Genomic DNA, 22,577 nt, shown 5'->3' on the forward strand with positions numbered 1-22,577 from the left:
ATGGACTGGGCCTTTCTCCTAAAATGCCTACATTTTGTTTTCATTCGTTTTTGAAGGTAGAGCAATCTTCCATCCATTTCTGAATGCTTATTTGATGTCACTAGGTAGTTTTTCATAGTTTGGGGAGGCATGCAGCTTTTTATTGATAGGTTAGATTATCTTCCTATAATTAAAACAGATACTGTAATGGAATGAAAATAAGTATTAACAAAAAAAATCAATGTCTAATTAGATTGAAATAGACTAGTATTGAGATCAGAGACTTCTAACTGACATAGGCTACTTTTCCTGGTCAATTTTTTTGTCTCCCCCCAAACACAAGAGCAGGAGGGGTCCTTTCTGTTTACACAATAGCAGTAGTTCCCAATCGTTTTCACTTTACACTCTAGGTGGGAGGGATGAGCTTTTAAAAAAGTGTCTTTGTCCAGATACTGCTCTAGAGGAATCAAAATTCCCCAGATGAGTTTTTCCTAAGAAAATCTACAAAATCCGACATTTGTAAGAGCCTTCCGATTTCCCCCAGAGCCCTTCATTTCTGCTCCTAGGGGCTCAGTGACTAAATTTCCTTAGGCCTCTGAGGCTGCTTGGCTTCCCCGACGATTGACAGAACGATCATCCAATCGGATTGCAGCCTGAACAAGTTTCAAACGAACCGTTAACAAGCAACAAAAACAAGACACTTTATCTCAGTAGGAAAAACTACATCACAGTAACACAGGCCAGCAAGTCAACAAAAGTCCAAGGCTTTTCGCTGGGCGTCAGCGAGGCTCAAGTACTCCTAGAAGCTTTAAACCAAACAGGATCTACCCAGCCCAAAAATGCCAGTGAGGCGGTGCTTACTCAGCCTCCTGGGCGCCCTCACCTTACGCCACTTCCGCCCGGCTGCTATGCGCAGTCTACCAGATTAGGTTGAAGCAACTTCCTCTTTTCTTCCCCCTTTTCGTCTCCATAACCTCGCCTCCCGGAAGCTTGCAACAGGTCAGAGGTGAGCCGCGGGAGGCTGGTGCAGTCCTTGGTGAATAACTGTCGCGCGTTGGAAGGAACCAGATTAGGTGATGGTTTAGGACACCAAGGGGCAGGTAAGAACTGGGGAATCGCCACCCCCTCCGGCTCTGGGTGTTCCATCTCCCAGGCCTGCACCAAGCCTCAGCAGAGACCGGGTTCCTCGGCCTCTTTGTAGTCTGATTGCGGCCCTTACCCTGCACCTGTCTTCTCGCTTGCAGGCGAGGTCCGACTCTGCTGCCTCCCATACTCCTTGCTGGAATTTGAGGAGGAAGCGGAGTAATCTGTAGTCTCGGTGATGGCAGAGTTGCTTCCTAAAGTAGCGATTTAGCATCCGTTCCGCCTTCTTTGAGCTCTGAAACTCTGACGTCAGATAGAGTACAGAGGAAAAACTCGGCTTTTCACCCAGGACTAACCTCCCTAGGGCTGCACGAAATAGTGAAGAGAACATTTGAAATAAAGGAAAAGTGCAGCTATTAACAGGAGAGTTGGTGTTTCTGAGCGCGTAGTTTACGCCTCCGGTAATTATTCTAAATTCTTTCTGTAATTTTATGATCCGTTTCTTACAAAAGTAGAAGTATTATACTGTTGTTCATGGTTTAGGAAACTGAGGTCAGAGATGATAACTGTCTTGTCCGTTGTTAGTAGACATTTGCCAGATCTTTCACCTCCTGATTCTCGAAAACACTATAGAAATAACTTATATCATAATCAAATTATACTTTTCTTATTTTGGCATTTCAGGAAGGGAGATTCCTGAAATTTATTCCTAATCTCTTCACTCTTTCTTTTACTATTGTCTTATTAACATCTTTATTTAGAAACTTAAAATCATGTCAATATGGCCCTGATTGACAATTTAGTGTTTTCTTTCCTAAGAGGAGTTAGGTGTGGAGTTTATAAGTGGGCCTGTGATAAAGGATTAGAAAATTACTAGTTTTTACATCAAAGGTGTTCTCTATATTTCTGCTGTCCTTAGTTATGTTATCTCACTGTCTGACTTTTTTTCCCCCCTCCAGGGCAACAGCTAGCATTTTAAGCCAAGATGTCAGGAGTTGGAAATAAAAGAGCAGCGGGAGACGCCGGCACATCCATGCCTCCCGAGAAGAAAGCAGCTGTTGAAGATTCTGGGACCACAGTGGAAACAATTAAGCTAGGGGGTGTTTCTTCAACGGTATGAGAAAATAATTCTATGAAAGCGTGCTTTTCTTGTGAGTTGCAAACAAACTAAAAATTTGAGGAATCCTTTTGGAGTGAGGGGAAGTCATTTGAAAAGAAGAAAATAAGTGGTGTGTGTGAAATGATGTGGTGATCAGTTCTGGAAGAGAGATGTATTGACAGTTGATTTTTATTTTTGAGGTGTGTTTATGTTCTTTTGAGAGTCTGGTGCCTGACACAGCATTTAGCAGTTGGACTATAAACATTTCATTTTTCATTCTCTGCAAACTTGGTGCTAGATTCTAAGAGGGAATGTAATAAAATCATTGAGAGTAGTGAAGAGTGAGAGCCTGAAACTAGACAGCCTGTGGTTTATTCTCTGCTGTATTACCACTTTGTAGCTGAGTGGCCTTATATTTTCCTTTCTTTGCCTGTGAAATGAGCTTAAATTACCTATGATATTAGATTGTTGTGATGATAAAACGAGAGTCTTTGTTAAGCACTAAAAATGCCTGTCTGTAAAAAGTACTCAGAAAAGCGAACTATTAATAGTTGTCATTGGATTAGATAATAGTGAATAAAAGTATCCTTGCTCTTATAGAGATGACATGAGCATATATTTCATTAGAGTATATATACCAAAACTCATAGTAATGTTACATGTTTAACTATCAAGCTTACAGGTTTTCATCTAGTTAAAAATTCTGTATTTTGGGCTGGGGATTTGGCTCAGTGGTTATGCCACCTGCCTCACACGTGCGAGGGCCAGAGTTTGATCCCTGGTACCAAAAAAAAAAAAATAAATAAATAAATAAATAAATAAAATAAAATTCTGTATTTTGGAACTCAGCCCTGGGGATGTGATATTAATGTTTTTTTCTTTTGTATTATTTGATTACTTGTATTACTTGATTGTATTACTTGATTTTTGAGGCCAAGGTTCAAAAAGGTTGAATTTTTTTCATTCTGACTACTAGGAGCATTCATAGTAAATTGTTGGTGAAGTGTCCTTTCTAGGACTGTCTGGGGTTCTTGTACTCTGTTCTGCTGCCAGGAGGTGACTTTTTCTTAGCACTGTCTTACATCATATACCCCAAAGGCATTTATTTAAAGGTATTTATTCAGATATTCAAATATCAGTATTTGTTGAACATCCGTTATTTGCTGGATATTGTGCTGTACCCTGAGGACAGCCTTTAGACTTCAGCTTGTAGCGTGTCACTGACAGGGAAATGAACTGTTACAGTAGAGGGTGACATATGCCAGTGATAGAGGCGAACACATGCCCTGAGGGAAGCAGAGTACACATCCCAGTTTGGACTTGATCCACAAGTGTTCCTCTGCAGTGGATCCAATGGCAGTAAGCAGCCATTGGAGGGTCTTAATAGAGGAGAGTAATATGCTCTGACTCGTGTTTGAAGAATAGACTGTAGAGGAACAAGGATTACAGTAAGGGTCCATTTAGCAGAATTGTTCCCTTGCTCCTTTCTTTGTACCCTTTTGCTACTTCAGCTCTACTTCTCCAAAGATGGGGATATGAGGCATGTATCATTGAATACACACACACACACACACACACACACACACACACACACACACGGCATATTTCGTGACCCGGTTGGCTGAAGGTTGCTCTTGAAGGCAATTTCAGAGTTGCTACAGTGAACCTGCAGGGACTCCAAAGTATGCTTGAAGTGGGAACAGTGGCAGTATGAATGGAGCTGTCTGTCACAGCTGTGCTGAAATCTCATGGGGCTGGCCCAACATGGTGCAAAGTATTGGCTGTGGGAGGACTTTACAGTCGTTCTAATGAGGGAGGTAACCTGGTGGTATGGACCACTGTGGAGACAAGATTACCAATGGATTGGATGAAGCATATGAGAAATAAGAGGGAGGGTCACCCTGGGATTTTGGAAGTAATTGAGTTTTTCTCTTATTGAACTAGGGAGGGGTATGAGAGGGACAGATTTTGGGGAGGCATAGAGCGTGAATCATGAGTTTGGTTTTGTTTTGAACACTAAGAGGTTTATTAGATCCCTCAGTAGTTAGGTACTTGTAACGTGGACTCTGGAGAGAGATGTGGGTTAAAGCTGAACATTTGGAAGTCATCATTTTGTAAATGGTATTTAAATTAATGAGTTATAATAAGTAATTTCATACTTATTATACAGTAGTATTGTATTACACTATTATATAGTATAATGAGTATTTAATAATAAATGGTATTAGGGCTAGGGATTTGGCTCAGTGGTTCTTCTGCCTGCCTCGCAAGTACAAGGGCCTGAGCTCCATCCCCGGTACCAAAAAAACCCAAGCAAATAAATGGTATTTAAAGTTTCCCTTAAGCAATAAGCATAAAGAAGAAGTCTGACGATTGAGTCTTGAGATACCACAACATATTCACATCATCAAGAAGATGAAAAGAAACTAGAGGCAAAAAGGTGGGGGGAACAATGAGGTAGGAGAACAAGAGTGGGATCCCAGAGGCGTTGATCAGGTGCTGCTGATGGGTTGAGTAAGGAGAGGACTGAGATATATTTAGCAATAGACACTTTGTTGGATACTCAGCAAGACCTGTGTTGGTAGTGGTGGGTATGGAAGTCTAATTGCAGTGAGTTTAAGATAATATGAGAGGAGAAGAATTAGAAAAGAACATAGAGACAGTGCTTTGGAGGACTATTGTATTAAAGTAGAACAAAGAAAATTGGGCAGTAAACAGAGAAATGTGGAATCAAGGGAAGGTTTTATTTTATTCATTTCTGTTTGCTTTTAAATTTGCAGATAGAGCAGCAGTTGATTGAACTGATTTGGTAGAAAGGATGACATTGATGATATAGCAAAACGAGGAGCCAGTTACTGATGTGATGACCTGGAGTAGCTGCGAGGTGATGTAATGTAGTGCACAACTGGAAGAACTGGCCCTAACCAGTAGCAGGGGCAGTTTATCCATGGCAGTAAGAAGGAAGTCTGGGTGTTGGTTTAGATGTAAGTAGGTTGGTAGCTATGATTGTGGGAGGTAGGTTTGGGCATTCTCTTTTAATAGCTCCTTTTGTTTCAGTGAAATCAAAAGTACAACTCATCTAAGAGTGAAGATAGGGGAAGAACTTTTGGAGATTTGAAGAGACAGGATGTGATGTCGTCATCTTGAAAGAATGGACTTGAGAGATAGTAAGATTACTGTGTAGCACTGGGAAACCATTTGAATTTGTGAGCATGAATTTAAAGTTAAATCAATTAGTCTGATAGTTACTTTTTCTGTTCACATTGAGCTGCATTGATCTTGGAGTAGGTAGAGTTGGCTGTCACTAGAGTTGAGGTATTTACCAAAGAAGTACCATGAAGAAGCAGGGAAAGAGGAGAAGGTATTCAAAAGGAGGTGATTATAATGAGTGATCATAGAATTTATTTGCTAAGAAAGGAGATGAGGAAATGAGAGGAGTGAAAGGTAGAGGACTAAAGGATTGGAGGTTCTGAAGAGACTGAAGAGTGGCTGAAGCAGAAAACAGAGAAAGCTGGAAAAATAAGTGGTAGTGATAGAGAATGAGTTTATAGAGAATTTGCAGGTGTAGCTAAGACTTAGAGTGAGAATAACTGGGAGCTGGTGACAGGTAAGAAGACAAGATAATGGGTGGAGAGGAGGTCAGTACTTCAAGGTACAGAAGACCATCTATATGGGGACTGAAATCATTAAGAATTATTATAGTATTTTAGCAGGTGGTGATAAGTTAAATCTTTGAGGAATGAATAAACTTTACAAAAAGTTCAGCAAACAGGATGGCAGGCAAAGACTAATGGCATAAGCTATAAAAGGTAGGTTTTAGGGTGACAGGTGGGATAATAGCTTGGAAGTGGAAATGGAGAGTAGGGAAGATACAATCTGCCTCTAGGCTTCAAGGTGTGGGGGAAAAACTGCTGTCACTAGAGAAGCCTATGGGAAAATAGTGTTCTCATCTAAGTTTTAGTTAGAGCAAGAAGGAAAAGATAATGTTCAGAGAAGAGGCTAGTTTATTAATAATATGAATAAGCTGGTACAATAGGAAAACTGTTGACTACATTGATGTATCAAGGATGTCTTAACCGAAATGGGAGAAGAAAAGTAGAACAAGAAATCAGTGTTCTGTTAAACAATCCCAGCATTAAAATGTATTAATTCCCAGTAAACCATAAGATGTTTCTTTGCTTGGGCTATTCCACCCTTGGGCCCATTTCCAGTTTGTTCTAGGGAAGGAGCTAGAGAGAGGTTAAAGGTATTAAGAGAGTATGAAATTACTGATGCAGTGAGGGTTTTGCAGAAACAGAAGAGAAGGGATCCTGAGCACAAGTTGAGATTTTTCAGAATGTGTGTACATACTTCGGTGAGCTGTGTGAATGGATCAGAGAGGTGGAGAATTGGGTTGTTTCCCATCTGATGACTTTATTTTGTTGTTACGATAGGAAGCAAAGCTATGTAGTGTGATGTGAGAGTGACTGAGCTCAGTAGTTTGATATTCCTTTGGAGAGAAAGAACATTCACTTGTTAAAAAATATTTCTGGACAAATATTATAAGATGTGGTCAGGTTAGGAATTCGTTTTATGAAGTCATCAGTTTCGATGGTGTAATTTGAAGTCTCATCATGTTGGGTATAGGAAGGAATAGTCAGATGTTTGGGCAAACAGACTGTCCAGACCATTCACACGGGTAGAATAAAAGGCAGAGTTGAGATTAGTAGACAGGTGTTTGAAGGAATGTACTTCAAGTTATAATCAGGATATGGAATTTGGTAGAAATAGAACAGAATTGAGATGAAGAAAAGAGAATTCAAAATTCTGGAGACATAAGTGAGGTGAAAGGACTGGTAGAATGGCATAAGGACACGTGATACCTGGCAAGGGAATGGGAAGTTGGAATTTAAGAGTTTAAATGTAGCAAAGCGTATGATACGGCTTTTGAAATGCAAGGCTGAAATACAGTGGAGGGGATATCTGGATTTAAGGAGTTCAAAATACTGACAGCCTTGATGCCAGAGGATTAGATGGTTTTTCCACATGTATGTTGAAATCACCAGATATGTATTGATAGGGACTTGAATACAGGAAAACCCAGACTGTTGTGTGGAAGAAATAGAATACAATGGCAGTTGAAGTAGAGGATGATCTATTTAGATTGTGGAATCACAATGTAGCATTATTTTGTAGAGAAACATGTGGATGGAACAGTGAGATGGGTGAGATTGAGATCAGTATTCTTGGGTGTTGTTTATTTCCTTATATATTAGCGTCACCTGTGTCTTTATCGCTTTTGCTCTTTTTATTGTAATTATTTTTTTAAATGAATAGCTCTTCTCTCATAACATAACTTAATGTGACTCTCTTTGTGGAGACTAACAGTACTGGTTTCCTGGGGCAGGAGGAATTAGACATCCGAACACTGCAAACCAAAAACCGCAAGCTTGCAGAAATGCTAGATCAGCGGCAGGCCATTGAGGATGAGCTTCGTGAGCACATTGAAAAGTTGGAACGGCGACAGGCCACTGATGATGCCTCCCTGTTGATTGTCAACCGGTACTGGAGTCAGGTATCCTCTTTGCTTATTTGCTCAGATTTGTGTGAGCAATTTATTTCTTAGTACCTTCTTCATGTCCTTTTTGCTTTCTTAATTGTTTGTATGTTTCTCCAGTTTGATGAAAACATCCGTATCATCCTTAAACGTTATGATCTGGAGCAGGGTTTGGGAGATCTGCTCACAGAAAGGAAAGCCCTTGTTGTGCCGGAACCAGAACCCGACTCGGATAGCAATCAAGAACGCAAAGATGACCGAGAGAGAGGTGAGCATGGTGTTTTCTATCACTGTCTGTTATTTCAAAATTGAGCTTTGTTGTGAGGCTACACATTTAAGGGAAAAGAAAGAATTTTGATATTTCCAGTTTTATAATTTTGAGGCACTTTTTTTTTTTCCTCTTGTGTTCTCAGGGGAGGGGCAAGAGCCAGCTTTCTCTTTCCTTGCTACTTTGGCCAGCAGTTCCAGTGAAGAGATGGAATCCCAGCTGCAGGAGCGTGTTGAATCCTCCCGTCGAGCTGTGTCCCAAATTGTAACCGTTTATGATAAACTGCAAGAAAAAGTGGAGCTTTTATCCCGGAAACTGAACAGTGGAGGTTAGGCAAGATCCTGGAGACCAGAACCAGTGAGGGAACAATAAGAACAAATTTTTGTGGGGCTAGAAGTATATAGCTCAGTGGCAGAGCATATGCCTAGCCTTTGTGAGACCTTATCCCCAGCACGAAAAGAAAAGAAAAAAACTCATGCTAACTTGTAGTTTGCAAACTTAACCTGTTTACTTTAAATTAAATTCCTTGGGATCCTAATCTTTTTTACTGGTAACGGTTTTACAGTGGCATATTCGTATTTTAAGAATGTTTCTCATTTGAGCTATATGACAGTCCTTCAGGAAGTCATGGAAACAATTTTATCAACCTATTATGATGCTGTTAATTAGATACTTTTATAAAAGCGGAATTAATTTTTTTACCTCAAAGAATCAGTTTCTGGTATGCCGCCCCCACTTTAGTGCTATTGCACCCAGGACCTTAACACTGAGCTATATCCCCGGACCTTTTTTTTTTCTAAACTAAAGTATAGTTCTTCCTCAGATAATCTGATAGTGGAGGAAGCAGTGCAAGAGCTGAATTCCTTCCTCATACAAGAGAATATGAGGCTACAGGAATTGACAGACTTACTTCAGGAGAAGCATCATACCATGTCTCAAGAGGTATTTGACCAGAAAGGAGAGGTGGCTGTTTCTAGTGGGTTTGGCAGATGTTAACACGGAGGATTCTGAGTGCTTTAAATGTCCTCTTACTCCAGAAGACCTGTTTTTACATTGAAGAGCATGCAGTGGAGGCTAAAGCAACCAGCTCTGAGAAATCAAAATCTGAGGAACGGTTAAAGGAAGAAGAAAATAATTGAATATTTCTCCTTGACTATGTCTCTGCTTAAAAAGTTAAAGATCCTCATCTTTAGGAAGACGTTCCTGTGGGATTTTTCAAAATCTCAGATAATGAATTACTCCAAACCCAACATACAGGAACAGTGTTACGAAAGAAAGATTTGATTAAAATTCAGCAGAAAATTGGATATAGGAAACTCTCCATTGATGATGTCTTAGGGACTCGAGGATTACAAGTTTTCTAGACTTGGACATAAATAGTGCCAAGACCAAACCATACCAAGATCTGGGCTTTTATTTACAAAGTACTTAAAGTGCTAAGAGGTCTTTTAAGACTCATGTGATATTCATGATTATCGTTTTGGCTGTACTGTACTGAAATGCAACCTACCTTGGTTTAGACACTGACTTCTCAAGCTAACTAGTAATTTAAGGTACTATGTACCTAGTACCTAGAATTTCAGCATTGTGTAAATATTTAATGGTAAACTAGTTCTCATTTTACTTCTAAGGAAACAAATTCAAAAAGTTAGTAACTGGTTTGAGGGCAAATAGCTAGAAGGCAACTGATCTATGTTTTGAGTATAGATCTGTTACATTTCAAAGCCACAATCTTCATATGCCCTTATTTCATCAACTGCATTGTTAGGATCCATGCCAGGCTGGTTGCATGAGAATCATCTAGGAGTGTATAAATACATATTGATTCTCAGGGGCCTCCAAAGGGGTTAGAGTGGAGTGACATTTAAAGTGGAGTATGGTAGGAAAATGAAATAACCTGTAATATTTTAAGAAATAAAGTAGCTACTACCAAGATGACAAGGTCTTCATTTTATCACCCTTTCCCAAATCTTGGCATTACTAAGTTGGGGGCACACATTGTTTTGCTCATCTGGGTTGATGTGCAAGATGGTTCTCATAGCTGCCCATTGGTGCTTGCCTGTCTGCTGGGAGCTCACCTGAGTTGCCTGTCAGAATACCTGTAGCTTCTGCATGGCAGGTTTAAGGTGGTTGCATTCTTATGTGGTAGCTGATATCTTCCAGTGAGTAAGAACACCGGGCAGACCCTACATTGCCTTTCTGATCTAAATTCGACGTCATGTCACGTATTTTTGTTGGGTTATTAAAATTCACCCAGATTCAAGAGGAGAAAACTGACATTCCACTTTTTGATAGGAGGATTGTCAAGGAATTATGGGAACTTAAGCTAGTGATGTAAGGCATACCTTCTTTAACTCATTCTTTTAAAATATGTTTTTCTGAATGCCTGTCTTTGGAATGTAGTTCTCCAAGTTACAGAGTAAGGTGGAGACAGCTGAGTCACGAGTGTCTGTCCTGGAATCCATGATTGATGATCTGCAGTGGGATATTGACAAAATTCGCAAAAGGGAACAGCGACTCAACCGACACTTAGCAGAAGTTCTAGAGCGGGTCAGTGCTGTTTTATTGTAGCTTGGAGACGAGAGTCATTTTAAGGAATTTTGTCAGAATCAACTTGGAGAGTGTTTTCTTGGAGGAAAAAACTGATCCTTGTAAAGTATATTGACTTGTCAAACTAAGAACTTCAGGTCTATCACTAAAGAATCTTTTTTCTCTGCCACAGGTGAATTCAAAAGGTTACAAGGTGTATGGTGCAGGGAGCAGTCTCTATGGTGGCACAATCACTATCAATGCCCGGAAGGTAAAGTCAGTGATCCGTGTAGGACAGTGTTTGACCTGGTGTCTGGTCCTGTACCTGGAACTTGGGTAGGTTTACAAGTAGCAAAGTGAGGTTTGCTAGAGGAATAGTCAGTGAATCTGGGAAGCTTGGAAGTGTGAATGATTTAACACTTCTTTGTCTTTATTCTCATTTGCTGTTTTTCTGTTTCTTTCCAGTTTGAGGAAATGAATGCAGAGCTTGAGGAGAACAAAGAGTTGGCTCAGAACCGACACTGTGAACTGGAGAAACTTCGGCAAGACTTTGAGGAGGTTACTACCCAGAATGAAAAGTTGAAGGTAGGAGACACATTTGTACAGTACAGTAAAACCAGACTTTTTGCTGATCAGTTCATATATAGGCATGTACACTTGTGAGGCTGCATCATTTATGAGGGAGAACAAAAAAAGTAGACACAATTCAATATCCTTTCGTGGTAAAAACTCAGTGAATTAGGTATAGAAGAAATGCACCTGAACAACAAAGGATATCTATGACAAACCCACAGTTACATCATACTTAGTGATGAAAAATGGAATGTTTTCCTCTAAGATTAGAAAAAAGACACAGATGACCACTCTTGCCACCTCTGCTCAGTATCGTACTGGAAGTTCTAAGAAGAGTAGGCAAGAATAAGAAAATAAAATGTCCCCAAATTGGAAAGGAGAAAATAAAGTTGTCTCTGTTTGCAGATGACATGGATTTATACATAAGAAAGACCTGAGTTCGATCCCCGGTGCCAAAAAAAAAAGAATGTTTTGGGTTTTGGGTTACGGGCTGGGGATTTAACTCATTGGTTCTGGCGACTGCCTTGCAAGTGCAAGGGCCTGAGTTCAATCCCCAGTACCCTCCGCCCCTAAAAAAGTCTTTATACATAAGAAACCCTCAGTCCTCCAAAAAACTTGTAAGCATTATAAATGAATTCAGTAAACTTGCAGAATGCAGAATCAGCATGCAAAAATCAGTTGTTTCTATGTACTAACAATAAACTATGAGACAGAAATTGAAATATTATTTTACAATAGCATCAAAAACAAAATACTTATGAATATTCAAATATGAGAGTTGTACACTGAATAAAGAATATGTGATATAAGTATACAATGGAGTATTATTCAGCCCTAAAAAGGAAAACCTGTCATTGGTGACAACATGGATGAACCTGGAGAACATTATTAGTAAGTAAGATGAGCCAAAGAAAAGTGAATACTGCATGATCTCAATTAGGTATAGAATCTAAAAAAGTGTCATTCATAGAAGTGGAGGATAGAATGGGGGTTGCTGAACACTAAGGGCTAGATAGATGATGGGGAGATGCTAGTCAAAGGGTACAGAATTTCACTTGCCCAGGGTGAATGGAGACCTAATGTACAGCAGAGGGACTATAGTTGATTCTTCTGTATTACATACTTGAAATATGGTAGGACAGTAGATCTTGAATGTTCTCACCACACAGCAGTGGCTTGTTTATGGTAATCATTTCACAGTGGATACATATGTCAAAATATCCTTTGTACACCCTGTGTATAATTTTTGTTGATGATACTTTAATAAAGTTGGAGGAAGATAAGAAAAGTAGGGCCAGGGATTTAGCTCAGTGGTTCCGCCACCTGCCTTGTAAGCTCAAGGACCCAAGTTTGATCCCCGGTACCAAAAAAAAAGAAAAGAAAAGTATAAATGTTATTGATAATACTGTGTGTTTATTTATTTACCTATTTGCTTATTATCTGTTCCCTGCCTTGTTCTGTAAAGGATTTATATGAGCCTATAAAAAAATTATAGAAAAAAAATCAAGGTGCTCTGATGTAGGAGTTGCTGAGAAAAATGAACTAGGGTGAGAATTCAAATAGATATTAGAAACAAGTCTTTGTTTATATGATGCACGATATAAACATGTTTATACTGTGGGAGGACAGGCCATATCCGTGTCACTGTTTGCCAAAGGTGGGCCGTAGATGTGGCTCTGCAGCTTCTTTCTGCAGTGAAAGAAGAAATATGACAAGCAATCCTGCTGGTTTTCAAAACTGTGCCCATTAGGATTAAAAGGGAAGAAAGATTTTAGCAGTCTTCCTCATGTCTTTCAAACATTATTAACTTTTATAGTTTAATTTTTTTCCAGGTGAATAAGATGTTTGAACTAAAAGAGCACGAGCAACCTAAGTAATTTAATTTAAAGTGTTTGAGTAAAACAAGCAGTTGCTTAGAGAAGCAAAACTATTTTTTTTGTTTTTGTTTTTTTTTGGTACCGGGGATTGAACTCGGGTCTTTGTGCTTGCAAGGCAGGCCACCAAAACACTGAGCTAAATCCCCGGCCCAGCAAAACTATTTTTGTTACCATGTCAGAAGTATTTTCTCTGAGGCTGGTAATATGGAAAAGTCAGTGTGTTAGATCCTGGCAAATTTCATAGGGCTCGGGTAGGGGCTCTTTCCCCTAGTGCCTGACTTGCCTTTTCTTTGGGCCCCCTTAAGGTGGAACTTCGGAGTGCAGTGGAGGAAGTGGTTAAGGAAACCCCGGAGTATCGCTGCATGCAGTCACAGTTCTCAGTGCTGTACAATGAGAGTCTGCAGCTGAAAGCACACTTGGATGAGGCGCGAACCCTGCTGCATGGCACCAGGGGAACCCACCAGCGCCAAGTTGAGCTCATTGAGGTAATGGCTTTACTTCATGTTCCATTTTTAAGTTTTCCTGCCTCGATAAACTTTCCAGGTTTACTCTCTCATGTGCAGCTAATCTCTCATTTATTCAGCAAACATATATAGAGAGTAGCTGTAGGTTTCACTCTGCTAGGTGAAGAGCATACAGAGATGAGATAACATTCCTGACCAAAGGAGAATAGTATCTATTAGGGTGCAGTGCATTACCATAGCAGCATATGCAGACCCTACAGTGATGGAAGAGAGAGGATCTGATTTGTGGAGCCTTCCTGATTCTCTTGAGAAAGTAAAATGTGAATTTTAAAGATAAATCCAAGTTTCCTGATATTTAAAGGTGGGGGAAGTGCATTCCCAGCAATGGGACCAGTGTGTATGAAAATGTGAGGGAGCCTGACAAGTAGATTAATATGGCTGGAGCTTGTGTGTATGGGGAGATTGGTGGGTGAAGAAGCTGCACCAGTCCTTACAGGCTGATATAGTGGAAAGTGGCACCTGTAGATAATTTTTTTTAAAGGCAGAAATTTTTATCATGTTTTGTGTTTCTTCCATAGACTTTGATGTATTTGGTCTTTTTATATATATGCCAGCAAATGAATTGACTACTACTTCATAAATACATATATACTATTTTATGGTTTAGTTTTTCAATTAAGTTGCAATAGTCTCAGAGTTGGCGGCCATTTCCTTTATTTAGTGGCTTGCCAGTTTCCACATTGGTGTTGGAAACTCTCCTGGTGTTGATTAAGTATTAAATGGAGTGGACATTTTCAGTTACCCGTTCTTTCTTTGGCATATTCTCGTTGTTTGATCCTTACAGATCAAATATAGGACAGAATAATAGAATATGATGGTCTTTCCGTATCTTGGTAAGAATTTTTGATTGGTTCCATGTTCTGTATGCAGCGAGATGAAGTTAGTCTTCATAAGAAACTGAGGACTGAAGTGATCCAGCTAGAAGATACTCTGGCCCAGGTCCGCAAGGAGTATGAAATGCTAAGGATAGAATTTGAGCAGACCCTTGCTGCCAATGAGCAAGCAGGTATAGTTATTACTCTGCCCTGCACCTTGTCTGCTGTACATGTCCTCCATGAAAGACACAACATGGTTCCCAAGATTTGTTAATACTAACTCAAAAATCCTAAATTGCCTTAAATTAAATCTTATAATTCATGTTGGCTCACAGCCTCAGTGTTTGTTTTCTAACTCAGGTTGTCCAATTTTATTTCCATTCTTTGACAGAGTATTTCTTTCAGTAGTGCTCCCTGTTTTCTAAAGGTTTTTCTTACTTTCTCTCCTTGTGCCTTTACCCTTGTTGCACTTCTTAACGTTGCCATTGCTGTATTTAAGGCCCTATAAACCGAGAGATGCGCCATCTCATCAGTAGCCTCCAGAATCACAATCACCAGCTGAAAGGGGAGGTCCTGCGGTATAAGCGGAAATTGAGAGAAGCCCAGTCTGACCTCAACAAGGTAGCCAGCGGCAGTAGAATAAGTATCACGTACTTCTAAGTTTGCGCAGCAGTTTTTGAAACACCGTGCACCTTTGTTTTCTTTGTTCTCACAGACACGTCTGCGGAGTGGCAGTGCCCTTCTGCAGTCCCAGTCTAGTACTGAGGACCCTAAGGATGAACCCGCAGAGATAAAACAGGACTCCGAGGACTTATCCGTCCAGTCCTCAGCGTCAAAGTCATCTCAGGAGGATGTCAATGAAGTCAAGTCCAGACGAGATGAAGAAGAGCGAGAACGAGAAAGGAAGGAGAAAGAAAGGGAGCGAGAAAGAGAACGAGAGAAGGAAAGGGAGCGAGAACGAGAGAAGCAGAAACTGAAAGAGACAGAAAAAGAGAGAGATTCTGTTAAGGATAAAGAGAAGGGGAAACATGATGATGGAAGGAAAAAAGAAGCAGAAATTATTAAACAACTGAAGATTGAATTGAAGTAAGAGCAATATTTAGAGTGAACGGTTTTTGACCCAGACCCTGAAGTTCAGGCATCAGAAATGAAATGAAATGTTTAGTTGATGACTTGGCTAGTCTGATCTTTGTAATATTTTAGGTTTACCTGAAAGTATAATTAATGTGGTCTCAAGTCTTGATCAGCTGAACAGCTGTAAATGGCCTGCCTGGCTATTGTATAGTTTAATTGAGGTGTTAGGTTTCGGTAAACCCCTGGCCTTATTCTTCAGGTAATCAAATTAAGAGAAAGGATACCGTGTTGAAGTAACACACCTGAGAATTGCTGGAACTTAATTACTGCTCTTTCTGGGGTTTGGGCTGATTACTGGCATTAGTTGTAGTTTAAATTATACTAAGTGAAGTATATTTCTTTGTAATTGAACAATATCAGATCTGTTTGATGGTAAACTAGTTTTTATGTATGTCCGATCCTTTTAAGAGAGTTCTTAGGAAATCCAGTGAAACATTATTTTTATCATAACCTCACCTATTGCCCTTCTCCCTCAGAACCAGTAATTTCTAGTAGGACTGGTTACTTTTGGCTACGCGTTTTTTATAGTTGACTCTTCATTGATGTTTGGGGTTGAAAGGGACCACTGTGCTTCAAAATTCTTGTAACTCGAGCGTAGTTAAATGGTTTAATAGCTTAGTAAGACAGAAACACTATTCTTCAAATGATGTCTAAGCAATCAGCCATACTAATATTAACAGTATATTTTGAAGGTCGGGGATTTAGCTCAGTGGTTCTGGTGCCTGCCTCACAAGCACAAGGACCCAAGTTCGATCCCTGGTACAAAAAAAACAAACAAAAAAAACCCAGTATATTTTGAGCTTCCATATTTTTCCCTTTTTTTCTTCTTAATCTCTGTAAGGTAAACATTTTTCTTTCAAATGTCAGAATTGTCTGAGTGCCTTATTTAAATATATACCTGGTCCCCTTTCCACACCTATGTAATCTCAATTTCTAAGAGATTAGAATTTTGCCTATGTCATAATATATATTTGTTTTTTACAACTTTATTTTATTTTTTAATTTATTTATTTATTTTTTGGTACCGGGGATTGAACTTGGGTCCTTGCGCTTGCAAGGCAGGACACTGAACCACTGAGCTAAATCCCTGGGCCTGTTTACAACTTTATGTTAGAGACCTAAAGCAAGAAATGATTCATTCATACAGTTTACTCTTTTTATTTTCTGAATATATCCAGAAGTCTGTTGATGGTCTGTACAAAATTTTGCCTTTTAGGTACAACAGAGAATTAAAAAACTTTTAAAATATTCTGCTCAATTCAGAATTCTTCTGCTCTGATGCTCTTTATTTTCTCATTCTATTATTCCCCTCCTTCTGCAACCCCTGTTGTAGGAAGGCACAAGAGAGCCAAAAGGAGATGAAACTATTGCTAGATATGTACCGCTCTGCCCCAAAGGAACAGAGGGACAAAGTTCAGTTAATGGCGGCTGAGAAGAAGTCTAAAGCAGAGGTAATCTAGTCAATTGTTACCTGTCATTTTGATGAAAATCTTAATTTATGGGGTTTTCTTCATACTTGTTGAGGATATAGCTACTTTTTTTATTTTTAAAGTTAGTGGTTTAATTTAGCAACATTTTCTAGCCAAAGACCATCTAAAGCAGATCTTTAGATTTTCTGCAAGGTAGTAAGATACATCAGAATTACTGGGAACAGGAGTAGGTTTTTAAACATTTTATTTCCTACTTTACCTATATAAATAATTACTATAGTGGTTCTTTTTATCTGATTACTTTGGAGAAGTATCTTGTACTTTTAGAATTTTGAGACATTGCAAAAAGGGTTGAAATCTATTGTAATGAAAGGTATAGATGTAGTCCTCAAAAATGGTGCTCATAGAAACATAAAATGTAGGAATGAAGTATGTTAAAACAGTGTTGTAATGTGGTGTATTCTATTATTTATCATGAATGCACCATTTATCTTGTGCTGTAATTTCATCCATGCTCTTTTGGTATTATAGGCCCTCTATGATACACAGTATTCACTGATACTTGAAGAAGTTTCATTTATTTTTTATATGATTCTCTTCCTCCTGTAGTTGGAAGATCTAAGGCAAAGACTCAAGGATCTAGAGGAGAAGGAGAAAAAAGAAAACAGGAAGATGGCTGATGAGGAGGCCTTACGGAAGATACGGGCAGTGGAGGAGCAGATTGAGTACCTGCAGAAGAAGCTGGCCATGGCCAAGCAGGCAGGCACACTTTGTTCTTTTAATGTTACTAGACATTTAACTTACTGCCAGTGAAATTTGCTAGTTTTTTTGTCTTTTTTGTTAATATTTTTCATCCTTTTTAAAAAATTTTGTGTATTCATTAAAGTCTTTTTTATCCTTCCATTGTTTTGAGTATTTGGGAGGTAGGAAATTAATTTTTATTTTTAAATGGATAGACAGTTGTTCAGACATTGTTTATCAAGGATCTGGTCTTTCTTAGCTGGTCTAAGGAATGAGGGCATATAGTGACTATAAGGTGAAAAATGATATGATTTTATACACATGATTATAGATATGTGAAACTTAAGAAAACTTAGAAATAATAACTAATGTGCTAACTATGGTTGTTCTTGGGTCATAAACTTTAGAAACTATCTTCCTTCTCATGATGAGCATGTAATTCTTGAAGTCCCAGTGAATTTTTGTTAACATTCAATAATAAAGATACCCCAAACAATTGGAAAATCCACAGATAGGTTCACTGTTAGTAGCACCTGCACTGTTTCTAGGAAATAGCAAAATGGTAACGAGATAAAGTAGTTGAAGGGTAACTTGATCATTAAGTGTTTTGAAAAGAGGAGCTTCCATTAGATCCTGTGCACATAAATTTTGTAAAAAGTAGAATTTTGGCTTTTTAAAAATCTGATCTTGTATACTTTCCCTCTTTTTAAAATATATGTTGTCAGGAAATTGTACCACTACAGGAAAGATTAGGCTAGGATTATTCTCTATTTTGAAAATGTCAGTGCTTAAATTAGTGTATAAATTTATTCTGATTCCAATAAAAGTACAATTTTTTGTTTTATAATGTATTTGTTTATTTTGGTACTAAACTGATTTTAAAGTATATATGGAAAAGTAAATAATGATGAGGAAAACTGAAAAAAAACTACTAAAAACTGACAATGGGATCTTTTGCAGTTACTAAAACATAAAATTTCATAAGGTAAAATAGCTTGCAACTACTGCACAGACTTTTGAGATTGAGGAGATAGTTCAGAAATAGATTAAAGTATTCATGGATATTTATTTTACATTAGCATAGTTTTAAATCAGAGGAAGACTTAAATGTGTTGGACAAAAATAAAAAAGGAATATTGGAAAAAAGTTGGATACATATTAGAACACTACGCTAGGATGATTTCCAAATGAAGTATAGATATATTAAAAAGATGAATATATCAAAGAGTGAAATGAAAATAGGTAAATTCCTTTCTAAATTTGAAGTGGAGAAGACCTTTCCAGTTATTAGTAAAAGACTAGGTGTACATATTATGTGTTACACACATATACTAATAAACTAAAATTTTAAGAATGAGAAAACATGAAAAAAAGATTGCTAATTTTGAGATATCAATAAAAAGCAAAACACCGGCTGCCTTGCAAGTGCAAGGTCCCAAGTTTGATCTCCAGCATCAAAAAAAAAAAAAAAAAAAAGCCAAAAACTTTTATATGGCAAAAGCACTGTTAAAGTGTCAATAGATTTAAAGACAAAAAGGAAGAAACACTTATTTAAACTGTTGTCACCAAAGGGTTTATCTTCCTAATATATTTCTTAAAATTCTGAAAAATGATAGGGAAAAACAACAACCACCTGATAGAAGAACAGGCAAAAATATGAATGGTTCACGGAAGAGATTTCCAATCACCCTTTTATTTTTATTTGTATTTATTTATTTTCCAATATTGGCCATTGAACTTAGGACCTTGTACTTGCCAGGCAGGCACGGCCACACTGAGCTAAATCCCCTGCTCTTTAAATCACTTTTAAACATAAAAAGACACTCAGTCTTTAGAATTATAAATTATAGCTGTTGTTAGATGCCATTTGTCACCTATCAGATTATTATGAAACTTAGAATCTTTACAACCATTGGACAGTCTATAGATTAAAGTCAGTATCAGAATTGTTGAAAAGTGTGAGAATATATGAGGCTTCATGATAGAAGTTCTCTCAGCTGCTTCTTGATCAGTTTTTTAAATTGATGTATGTATAATGCTTGTTTGCTTTAGCTGGCTTTAAGCACAGATCAACTAATGAGTATCAGCTCAATAATTGGTATCAGTTAACTTCAAATAATAGACCTCTTCTGTCATCTAAAAGCTATCCTAGTAACAATATTAAGCTTTTTATTCAAAGTTTCTTGAACTAATCTCTCTCTGTCGCTAATTTAATTTATATATGAACAAACCATGGGAAGGTTTTTCTTATTCTCATTCCTTGGAGTTAGAAGATGATGCTAATTAGATTCCCATTTTAGGAGGAAGAAGCTCTCCTCTCTGAGATGGATGTCACGGGCCAGGCCTTTGAAGACATGCAGGAACAAAATATCCGCTTGATGCAGCAGTTGAGGGAGAAGGATGATGCGAATTTTAAGCTCATGTCAGAGCGTATCAAGTCTAATCAGATCCATAAGCTGCTGAAAGAAGAGAAGGAGGAGCTGGCAGACCAAGTTTTGACTCTGAAGACTCAGGTATTTAGGATGAGTAGAGCTTTCTATTCTTTGGGAAAACAAAACACAATGGTAGGAATGAAAATACTGCAAACTAAAAGTTTGTCATTAAGGTCCTGGTAAATAAATTCTCCATCCCTGAAAAGGAGTACAGTGTAGTCCTTATAGCCCCTGTGGATTTGCTAATGCAGAAACAAATGTCCAAAATGTATCAAGTGATTTGTGTCCCTTTTGTGTATTAAAGCTTTTGTGTGTAGATTTTAACAGATTTTAACGATTTCTGAAAGGCTGCAAGAAAACTGTAAGAGTGGGTGGTTATCTGGATGTTGGGATGAGAGTTTGTGAGTGAAGGGTTAGGAAGTAGATATATAATTTTACTTTTTAGTCTTTAATGTCGGTTCTACTTGCTGCATAAATTTTAAGAAAAAAGACAATTTTAGAACTTCTAGCCATTATAAAAGAGACACACTTGGACTTTTTTGTTTGTTTTTTGAAGCAGGTTTTCCCTTTGTAGTTCAGGCTGGCCCTGAACTCACTATGTAGCCCAGACTGACATTGAACTCACAGAGATCTTCCTGTTTCAGCTTCCTGAGTGCTGGGATTACAGGCATGCACCACCACGCCCAGCAGACACACTTGGACTTTTTTTGAGTAGAAATTTATATGTTCCAGTAGGAGTTGTCAAGTTTTTTTTTTTTTTTTTTGTGGTACCAGTGATTGAACTCAGGTCCTTGCGCTTGTGAGGCAGGCCACCGAACCGCTGAGCTAAATCCCCAGCCAGGAGTTGTCAAGTTTTGAGAATTAGTATGTCTACAGAAGATGCTATAAGTAAATGTCCTATTCTTGGCAATTTGGAAAATATTCTTTTCGGTGATTTCCCTTATTCTTACTTGATTCTCCGTCTATATATTAATGTGTGAAGCCTTTAAAAATCATACTCTTTTGTGTATTTTGAAGGATTTGTGAATAGAACTCAGTAGTTTTGAGATTTCTAACATACTATATTTTGTGAGGATATAAATTAGCAGAGAATGGCCAATTTTATTTTATTTTCCTTTTTGTGTTAAAATCAACTCTCTCTTCTGAAGGTCGATGCCCAGTTACAAGTAGTAAGGAAACTGGAAGAGAAGGAGCACCTATTGCAGAGCAATATTGGCACAGGAGAGAAGGAGCTGGGCCTTAGGACCCAAGCTTTGGAGATGAACAAGCGCAAGGTATAGTAGACCACTCTGCATCTAAAGTGTTAGGCAGTCTTGAGGAGCAGATAAACATGACATAGATGATGTTTTCAACTTACTCGTTCCTTAAACTTGGGTTAACATTTTGCCTTGCTAGAAATAAAGGGTGACGGGATGGTGTTATTTGTACACCACACGTAGGCAATGGAGGCAGCTCAGCTTGCAGATGACCTCAAAGCCCAGCTGGAATTGGCTCAGAAGAAGCTACATGATTTTCAGGATGAGATTGTGGAGAACAGTGTCACCAAAGAAAAGGACATGTTCAATTTCAAACGAGCCCAAGTAAGAGTGGTTCTCTTTTTCTTTACATTTCACCTCCATGTGATGAGTCATTAGTATAATGCATATCCTTTCTTATTAGACTATGAGTTTGCTTGGGATTGATTGGTTACTTGTTCTGTTTTCTTCAATGGTATATCCCTAAAACCTATTGTAGTGCCTACTATATAGTAGGCATGAAATAAATATTAAGTGTGTGAATTATTGAATTATTAGCATAAACAACATTAGAAAATTTAAAAATACTTCTGTACGTTTTCTATTTTTTGTCATGTCATTGTTTATGATGCCTTTCTATTCTTACTCATAAATCTTCAAATTATTGTTATCCCAGTCTACTCTTACCTTAAAACTAGTCACCATAAAATAAAGTGACCTGTCTTTTAAATTCTTAGATTGTGCTTTCACAGGCCTGAATTGGCAGTAAGGTGGTGCAATTCTGGTTTACGGATAAGATTGGTTACTTGTCATTTTGAAACAAAAAAACATAATGTACAATTCTCTGCATTCCTAAAGATAATTGGAAAATCCTTTCCTTCCACAACAGAAATATCATGTAGGGAAAGAGTCTGTAATTGATCTACTATTTTGCCACAGGAAGACATCTCTAGACTTCGAAGGAAGTTGGAGACCACAAAGAAACCAGATAATGTACCCAAATGTGATGAGATTCTGATGGAGGAGATTAAGGATTACAAGGTTAGAAAAACTACCTCAGTAATTTCTTTGTGGGTTCTGTCAAGGCCCAAAGTGGTCTGCTAATATATTGGGCGAAGGAACACTGAATTTCTGTACATGGTTACCAGAGAATGGTTTATTTTGAAGGGCGAAGTAGTGTTCTTGTTTTAGTGCTTGTTTTCTTGTTACTTATTTCATTTTACAGTGGCACTTTGGTGCAAACTCTGCATCAGGTGACAAACATGACTATTGCCATCTTTCCCATATAAACACATATGTGGCTGTCTTTTCCAGAATTGTGG

The 22,577-nt window shown here is 38.2% G+C and overlaps 1 protein-coding gene across 3 annotated transcripts in view; it reads left to right on the forward strand.

The window, feature by feature from the left end:
* Positions 1–926: 926 nt before the first annotated feature.
* Positions 927–22,577, forward strand: part of Rnf20 (ring finger protein 20) — a 33,035-nt gene continuing 11,384 nt past the window's right edge. For all 3 annotated transcript variants that reach the window (XM_010614335.3, XM_033759134.1, XM_033759133.1), the window contains exons 1-19: positions 927–1,079; positions 2,022–2,176; positions 7,548–7,715; positions 7,818–7,965; positions 8,111–8,293; positions 8,789–8,907; positions 10,369–10,515; positions 10,688–10,765; positions 10,960–11,079; positions 13,250–13,429; positions 14,339–14,474; positions 14,783–14,904; positions 14,999–15,369; positions 16,751–16,868; positions 17,457–17,606; positions 19,889–20,101; positions 21,169–21,294; positions 21,460–21,600; positions 22,195–22,296. In XM_010614335.3, coding sequence (XP_010612637.1) covers positions 2,048–2,176; positions 7,548–7,715; positions 7,818–7,965; positions 8,111–8,293; positions 8,789–8,907; positions 10,369–10,515; positions 10,688–10,765; positions 10,960–11,079; positions 13,250–13,429; positions 14,339–14,474; positions 14,783–14,904; positions 14,999–15,369; positions 16,751–16,868; positions 17,457–17,606; positions 19,889–20,101; positions 21,169–21,294; positions 21,460–21,600; positions 22,195–22,296 — 2,751 coding nt within the window. In that variant the 5' untranslated portion in view covers positions 927–1,079; positions 2,022–2,047. The remainder of the gene's footprint in view (positions 1,080–2,021; positions 2,177–7,547; positions 7,716–7,817; positions 7,966–8,110; positions 8,294–8,788; positions 8,908–10,368; positions 10,516–10,687; positions 10,766–10,959; positions 11,080–13,249; positions 13,430–14,338; positions 14,475–14,782; positions 14,905–14,998; positions 15,370–16,750; positions 16,869–17,456; positions 17,607–19,888; positions 20,102–21,168; positions 21,295–21,459; positions 21,601–22,194; positions 22,297–22,577) is intronic.

The sequence above is a fragment of the Fukomys damarensis genome, unplaced genomic scaffold, assembly GCF_012274545.1.
Source record: "Fukomys damarensis isolate Sample0158 unplaced genomic scaffold, DMR_v1.0_HiC HiC_scaffold_36, whole genome shotgun sequence".
Taxonomy (NCBI): domain Eukaryota; kingdom Metazoa; phylum Chordata; class Mammalia; order Rodentia; family Bathyergidae; genus Fukomys; species Fukomys damarensis.